The sequence below is a fragment of the Cebidichthys violaceus genome, unplaced genomic scaffold, assembly GCF_023349555.1.
Source record: "Cebidichthys violaceus isolate CVI_PGR_0920_01 unplaced genomic scaffold, fCebVio1.0.p SCAF_516, whole genome shotgun sequence".
NCBI classification, from domain to species: Eukaryota; Metazoa; Chordata; class Actinopteri; order Perciformes; family Stichaeidae; genus Cebidichthys; species Cebidichthys violaceus.
Genome location: NW_027176724.1, coordinates 15,320 through 22,960, shown reverse-complemented (window position 1 = coordinate 22,960; position 7,641 = coordinate 15,320). Strand labels below are relative to the sequence as shown.

Here is a 7,641-nt window from a genome sequence, read left to right as displayed (position 1 = left end):
AGTCTTCTATAATCATAATCATCAGTAACTTTTCCAGACACAGAAAGTTACACACTACTTAAAGTTCAAAGTTGTAATATCGGAGGCTTATATCTTTTTGTGTTATATATAATGTAATGATACTATTTAGAATATAATCTCATCTCACCCCCAAGATACTACCATGTTTCCCCAGCAGATGGCAGTTTAAGCATTAGTTTATAATAGACCCCTCTGTAGTACACTGTGAGATGTGTGACAGAATGTGAAGTTAGAACTCTTCTAAAAGTGAGTTTGATATTACTTTGGCTGTCTAGCAGCCACCTTGTCTAAGGTAATACCTTCATTGTCTCCTGATGTTAGACCCATCGTAAACACACATTTGAAGTTGAATAAAGTAACGTTTGTCTTTATTCCTACACGACACGATATGCATGCCTAAAAAGCACCTTCGTTCATTTTGTTCATATGTTTGGGAAAACATGTTATTGCGGAGCAAACAAAGACTCTGTCAACCGAGTAAAATGAAAACATACATTTGCCTTTTATTCTTTTCTCTTGAACATCTGAACACAAACTACATCTTCACATGTCAGCTCCTGTGGGAGGAAATAAAGAGGTAATTATAAAATTAAAAAAACAGGAGCAGAGCAACAACAGTGTTAAAACTGTCCTCATCATGCCTAACACTCACATTCTGCTGTGCAATACATGCCACGCATCTAACACGTTCCTCTTTTCACCCATCAGCCAATGTTCTGCTTCAACTATTTAAATGCAAAATCCAACTATCTATACTACCCACCAGGTAGAGTTTGTCTCCTTCGATCCAGTGTTTCCAGCCACGGTTGGCCTTCTCTCCTTTCTGAGTGCACACCAACTTGTCCCCTTCCCAGGTCACCAGACACTACAAGACACCGCATGTAGTGCGTTCATCAAACACCAAACGTAAGTCATTATTTAATGCACATTTAAAGTTTCTTTTACTTAAACCAAAAGCCCCGCCTCCACCTCTTACAGGACTACTTTTACCAGGCTCACTTTTCTAACCTGAAGGTTTATGCCACTATGAAGACTCACCAAATTAGGATTGCTTTCATCTTGATGTTCAATTAGCATTGAATAAAACCAGCTTCTGGTGTTCACTTAGTATAGTTGCTCTTCTTTTGATATGGAAATGTTCTAAATGTCAGTGGGCCTCTGTGGAGAACTGACAACTGAACCGATGTCTGATGTCTATTGTCAAAAAAAAAAACAGCTCAATATATTTCACTGGCTTATGGAAAATACAATGTTTTGTTTTTTCCCCCATGTTATTTCATGAATAAAATTTTAGAAAAAGGTATCAGGTGCACCAGGGATGTTATGAGAGGCTTAAGACGTAGACCGGCTCTGTTCACTTCAAGGACTCTTATGGATGAGAGATCAACCCACCTTGATGTTTCTGTTGTCTAGTCCTTTGGTGTGCTCATCGAACTCGACCCCTACGGTGAAGGCGAGCTCATAATTCCTGAAGGTGCTCAGCGTTTTGAAGTTAAACTCGTCTCCATCCTGAGCTACCACTTTGGTCTGAGATAGGGAGATAGCAATTTTCCTTGTGGCAAAGTCAATATCTAGGGCCAGAATAGAGAGACTTGATTATATAACCTTTTCAGAACAGCTCGATTCTAGTATATATATATATATATACACACACACACACACACACACACACACACACACACACACACACACACACACACACACACACACACACACATATACATTTTATTTTTTACAGGAATAAAGTAATGTGGAGATTTCCCTCACGTCTGTGTGTCCCAAGTTAGTATACTTAAGGTCTTGATTTCTGTCCATGTTACAGAAATCAAGACCTCATAACCATGAATAATGTTACATGAAGATATGCATGTTTTTTTTGTTTTTTTTAAAAATCTGAATCATTTTAGTATTTGGCATCATAGCTGTTGTATAAATAATTGCCTGAGGAAAACATGTTTGCATTAGCTACGGATTGGATTGAAGAATAACACGAACACTCTTATCAAAAAATTGTGAAATTGTGTGTTTGTTACTTTTCCGACCTGTAACATCACCTTGAAACACTAGTTCAACACATAACATCTCAAAGCAAAATGAAAGCCCTCCAAAATGAAAAGTTTCTTACTCAACACTTTCAAATACTCCTCAAATTTGTCATTGGTTTCCAGTATCCATTTCCCACTGAAGTTTGCAGGCATGGTGGCAGCTGGTGACGCTGATGTGTGTGTGTGTGTGTGTGTGTGTAGACTTTAGACAGTGTACGGAGGGGAAAGGTGCAGCGTGTAATCCTGCTTATATATAAGTCAGGGGGCATGAGGGCAGATAACTATTGATAAGTGGGTTTATAGCTTGAAGGGGATTGGCAGGGGCAATTGTTTTTGAACGGGGGAGGGGGGACGATTCAACCTTTTCTTTCAGTCTTTACACAGTCATTAGAGGAGGTTGCCCCCCCCACTCACACACACACACACTCACACACACACACACACACACACACACACACACACACACACACACACACGTGGATGCTGCAAAGATGGTCAGTGTACAATGTACAGACAGGAGAAGCTATTTTGCAACATCTGCCAACAGTGTGTGCTCTTTATTTGTTCAGAATACACAAACTTTTGGCATGAAGGTCAATAAAGTTCAACTGGTTTTGAAGTTTAAAAAGCTCAGCTTTTGAATTAATTTATACATCTACAAAGTCTTCTAATTTCGGTTGTGGATTTCCTTAAAAAAGTTAAATTAACTAGTTTGAAATTATCCAGAATCTATGAATATGCAAACTTTTTTGTTTGTTGAAAAGTTTAAAGGTATAACCCTTGAAATTCCCATCATATCAAACCCACTTTTATACTATTTGTGGTTTGCATTTATACTTTCTTAAGCTATTAAATGGGCGTACACTTAATTAAATACCTTTCTTTAAGGTACTTTGCATTGTCAGTGGCGGAGTCCGCCGTTCCGAAGCTGGATTCAAACAAGAGATTGACAGGAAACTATGCATGTAACTGCTCAAAGGGCATCTTGTGCTCCCAGTGATCGATAAACCGGGTCCTATCTGAAGGAACTCAGGGACTTGTGTTATAAAAATGTTCTTATTACCACCGGTGACCACAGGCGTTTCCAAATCAACCAGGACTACCAGACGTACAACGTTTACTACGGGACACAACATGTCTCCTATACTTCGCTGTCCGTCCTCTGTGAGCACAGAGAAGAGTTCCTCCTTCAGCAGATCAATGTGAAAACAGTGTCCCGTGTGTCGATTCTGCTCATAAACCATTCTGCACAGTGAAGGTCAAACAGCCAAGTGAAGTATCAATAAGAAAAACTAAACTTTTGAGCAAAGTGGGACTTCAAAATGAAGCAGTGGTTCAAAAAAAAAATCCCCTCCTGTATTGAACCGTTTGCCTGTCGATTGCTGATCCAAACAGGAGTTGAGTTGCAGACCACCCTTCGTAGAAACGTTTTACTGAGAATAAATGCAAATGCAGATTTTGCCCATGGCGCCGCGACTCTGTTTCAACCAGTCAGAGCAAGAGCAGGGAGAGATCAATAACGAACCCCCTGGGGATCCATAAATAAACAGAGCCCCGCAGGTAGGCGCCGGCGGGAGGCCCGAGCAGTAGCACCGGTGGCAAAAGAATGAGCAAGTAAGTTGCCCACTTTATGCAGACTGCCCAATTGGTAGGCTTTAATGGAAATGCACAAAGTGAGCTGACAGATTAGGTGATTCAGAGCACAGCGTGACTCAAGACGTCTGGCCGGAGCTCTGCGGGCTTCACTTCGCTCACTGAAGTTCTCAAGTAGAAGCCCATTGGAATTTTTTTTATTTTTTTTTTTTTAATGCATGAGCTTCAAACTGCCGATCTGTTGGCCTGTGACACTTCAGTAAACAGCAACCAACCATTTTAATGCGTTGTCTGTTTGTGTGACTGAGCTGCTGAAAACACATCATTTCCTCTTTTCCCCCCCAACAACTCTGATTAACAAATTGCAGTTTTAACCACTCAGAAAAAAAAGACAAATTCCATTATTGAGCACTGTTTACTTTATTGATTGATTTCACTATCAATGGCACATTCCCAAAAAAGGAGCTGGGAGGGATGAATACACTCATGTGATATCCATTGTGTAGGCAAAGCATCAGTAGTAGTAATTTAAAGCCTTCGAACACACTCCGATTTTCAGCTTCTTCCATCCACAGCATTCTCATTCATTAACCCGCTGCTCTCTGGTCTTCACTGCCAGCCTTTACCTTCCCACTGCTCATATCAGCACGCTGCGTTATCAGGTGTGGTTCACCCATCAGATCAGCTACACCTACAGTAGCGCTATGCATGCGTCCAACACATCTAAACTTGTTAATCAAAGGCGCTCCCCGCCCCGAGACAGAAACACAGTATTGCTATTTGTTGACGTCACATGATGAACACGTGCAGCCCTGCCTATTTGAACTGGCTTCTGCAAACTAACGGTAACAGTCTTGGTGGAATATAAATTACATTCATAACAATATAACACATTGGGGTAGACGGACATGTGAATGGACCGAAGCGAGGTTGGACGGTATGTCAAGAGGCGTGGGGTGTGTCTGGCGTCTCTCTGTAAGCCGAGGTCAGCGGGGGGGGGGGGGGGGGGGGGGGCACCATCGTTCAATAAAAGACGTCTTAGGTCTTCTTGAAGACCTGCTTGCAAACAACTCCTGCAGCTCTCAGCTCCTGCAGAGAACAACAGACATTTTACATTTGATAGATTTTAATTTTGACCAGGAGGATGACAGAAACGTATCCCTTCTGTTTCCCCTAAATCATTCAGATGATCGTCAGATAAAAATATGTCTGACTTAGCAACAGTAAATATGGGTGGGAGGGCCTGAGGATGGGGGCAATTATTAGTAAGGGATGCATGGAGACATTGAATGGCCAATAGTTTTAATAATGTAGGGCATGCTAGAAGCCAGGTACAGTTCTGTGGAATATGTTCTAGCATCCACCTTGCAAGGTATTTTCTGCCACCAGAGGCCACTGTTGCTTCGCATTCAAACCCTCTTTCGGCTCGCGGAAACTTCCAACTAATAACGAATTTCACAGCCGCTGATTGAAAACATCTGTTGGCATCATTTGCAACCAAATAATTTGGTAGATTATTATTTTTTTGTTTTGTTGCTTAGCTTTGATGGCAGTAATCACACAGAGGGAAATCTGATCGTGCTGAGCTAATGAAAATGGTAATGCGCTAGTCATTACTTTTTAAAATCTTTTCAGATGCTAATGGATTCATTACGGGCCACGCTGGGCCGCGCTGTGAACTTCACAGAGGAGATGTTTAAACAAAAGTGATTGAAGTCCTTCTAAACAGAAATTAGATTGGAAAAAGTCAAGATGATAACGTGGCTGTTATTGTTATGTGCTGGATTACTGTGGGTCTCAGCTCATGGCGCTGATGATAAGTAAATGCAGTACCAGACACTTGAGAACAAAGATCCATAATACATAAGTGAACGGTACCTTTAGAGGAAGTTCCTTATGCAGTAATTGTACGATTTACTTGGCAGTAAAAGAGTTACATCCACATACACATGCACCTCACACACAGTCTAATGTTAGTGCTGCCAGAGCCGGTGGGCCAATTCCAGAGTCGCGCATTAAAAAAAAAAAAAAATACAGCACACATACAGTGCTGAGAGGCAATTTGGATTTGGATTAAAATGTCCAAATTGCATGCATTAATATTCATGGCAGGAGCCGATGTTTTCTTACCAGATGAAGCTCATCTCCGTCCACCCAGTGGGTCCAGCCTCTTCCTTCAATCTCTCCCTTCTGCACGCACACCAGCTTGTCTCCCTCCCAGCTGATGGTGGTCTGGTAAGAGGTCACAGGTCACGGAGACAACGGGATTACAATACACGAAGGTGCAGGGTTTATTCAAATGTAACAACGCGGATGCATGAAGGTTTGGGTATAAACATACATGCTGATATAGAGGCTCAGTCCCCCCATCAACCCTTTTAAAAAAAAATAATGATTCTGACAAAAAAAATCTGCACATACATTCACACGTGACCCCTTTTCTCTCAGACCCAAAGGGGGACCACAGATAATCTTCGATCCTATTCAGTATTCATGGACGCAATCTGATTAAAAGAAAAGTGTGAGTCTTGACGTATTTCTCTGCCTCTCCCACTTATCCCCCACCCCTCCCCCACCCCCCCCTCGCAGTATCTGACACTGCTCTTCATTACATCAATTCATTGACACAAGAGTGAAAAGTTTGAGGAAAGTTTTGTACAAAATCCCACCACACTATATGCTCATTATAGTCCGGAGGGCTGAAAAAAAAAAAGTTAGATACACACTTTTCCGATCTCCCACCGGAGCCACCAGGTTTGGCTCCGGTGGGAGATCGGGAAGGTCTTAACAGGTTCCCCCAAAAAGTTTGAGACAGCATCACATCACGTGTACATTCATTTAAATCCCCACTGGAGCTACAAAATACTCACCAAGCATTTCCTGTCATCCACTCCGGACAGATCCTCCTCAAACTCTTTGCCCACGTGGAAGTCCATGTTGTAGTTTTTGAAGGTGCTGAGGGTCTTGATGACTATGTGGTCCCCGTCGTGGGCGATGTCCTTGTCGGGCTTCAACAAGGTGGCGATTTTCCTGATGGCAACGTTAACATCTGCAACAGGTCCCAGAGGAAGGTGGGTGAATGAATGCGGAGACAGTTTCACACACATGCACTTATGTACATACAGATTTACAAACGAGATGTTTGTAAGACAAGTTTCCCATCAAGCTTATCATTTATATTCTAAAAATAGCTTGTATTCCTATCAATAAGTATTGTACTGATACAATGTGAGACATGGAACAACATTCTGGATAGCTGCAATCACTCCACAAATATTTTGTATGAATAGTAGAAGATTATTTCCAGGTATTAATGTCAACTTTTGCTGCTATTGAGAGCTCTAATGATGATATGTTCCCCCCCCCTCCCCACCCCACCCCTAAGGCCTGTCCTCCACTATCTCCGGCTACAAACTCACCAAGAGCCTTCAGGTACTCCTCGAAGTTATCGCTGGAAATCATTTTCCAATATCCGTTCAGATCAGCTGGCATGTCGGCGGTCGCTCCGTTGCTTTCCTTACTCCCAGTGAGTGGTGAAGAGGTCCGCTGTTGACGGCTACTTGCGCTAGAGTGCAGGACCTGCTGTCAAAAGCCCCCAATTTGAACCAAATTCACTTTAATCCGATTACCTCTCACTTCCCTCCCTCGGCCGACTCCACTCGAGCCTCCCCACGCTTTTCCTACATATTGTAATGCTGGCATGCATACATAACGTGGAACAGCCTTATGTCAGAGAGAGTGCTTACTCTGCCTATACGGGATTAGGATGAATACACTTCCTTTATTAATTGACACAGGGCGCATTTATATGGAGTTCCACGAGTGGCAGATTTGGCCCGGTTCTGTTGTATAAGATGAGGTAATTTTAATCACGTTGTAATTATGATGCAGGGCCATCAACAATCACCCTAAGAGTGGACCACAAAGTGTGGATAATATGCAGAGTACAAAAGCAGAATCACCTGAGCTCAATTAAAAGGAT

At 42.2% G+C, this 7,641-nt stretch overlaps 2 protein-coding genes across 2 annotated transcripts; both read right to left on the bottom strand.

The window, feature by feature from the left end:
* Positions 1-500: 500 nt before the first annotated feature.
* Positions 501-2,229, bottom strand: LOC137888128 (retinol-binding protein 2-like). The gene is made up of 4 exons (XM_068731448.1): positions 2,147-2,229; positions 1,414-1,592; positions 785-886; positions 501-578 (listed from the first exon to the last, which is right to left on the bottom strand). The coding sequence occupies exons 1-4, from the start codon at positions 2,217-2,219 to the stop codon at positions 525-527; spliced, it is 408 nt and encodes a 135-aa protein (XP_068587549.1). The 5' UTR covers positions 2,220-2,229; the 3' UTR covers positions 501-524.
* A 2,430-nt stretch (positions 2,230-4,659) lies between these two features.
* On the bottom strand, positions 4,660-7,210 carry LOC137888129 (retinol-binding protein 1-like). The gene is made up of 4 exons (XM_068731449.1): positions 7,079-7,210; positions 6,530-6,708; positions 5,790-5,891; positions 4,660-4,748 (listed from the first exon to the last, which is right to left on the bottom strand). The coding sequence occupies exons 1-4, from the start codon at positions 7,149-7,151 to the stop codon at positions 4,698-4,700; spliced, it is 405 nt and encodes a 134-aa protein (XP_068587550.1). The 5' UTR covers positions 7,152-7,210; the 3' UTR covers positions 4,660-4,697.
* Positions 7,211-7,641: the final 431 nt, after the last annotated feature.

Bases quoted from the DNA above. Each gene is read 5' to 3' on its own strand.
- LOC137888128 (XM_068731448.1), bottom strand. From the start codon at position 2,219: ATGCCTGCAAACTTCAGTGGGAAATGGATACTGGAAACCAATGACAAA. The intron at 1,593-2,146 runs GTAAGAAACTTT...TTCTGGCCCTAG, and splicing joins GGAGTATTTGAAAGTGTTGA to ATATTGACTTTGCCACAAGG. The intron at 887-1,413 runs GTGGGTTGATCT...GGTGTCTTGTAG, and splicing joins TAGACAACAGAAACATCAAG to TGTCTGGTGACCTGGGAAGG.
- LOC137888129 (XM_068731449.1), bottom strand. From the start codon at position 7,151: ATGCCAGCTGATCTGAACGGATATTGGAAAATGATTTCCAGCGATAAC. The intron at 5,892-6,529 runs GTGAGTATTTTG...ACCTCTTACCAG, and splicing joins TGGATGACAGGAAATGCTTG to ACCACCATCAGCTGGGAGGG. The intron at 4,749-5,789 runs GTAAGAAAACAT...TGTTCTCTGCAG, and splicing joins ACGGAGATGAGCTTCATCTG to GAGCTGAGAGCTGCAGGAGT.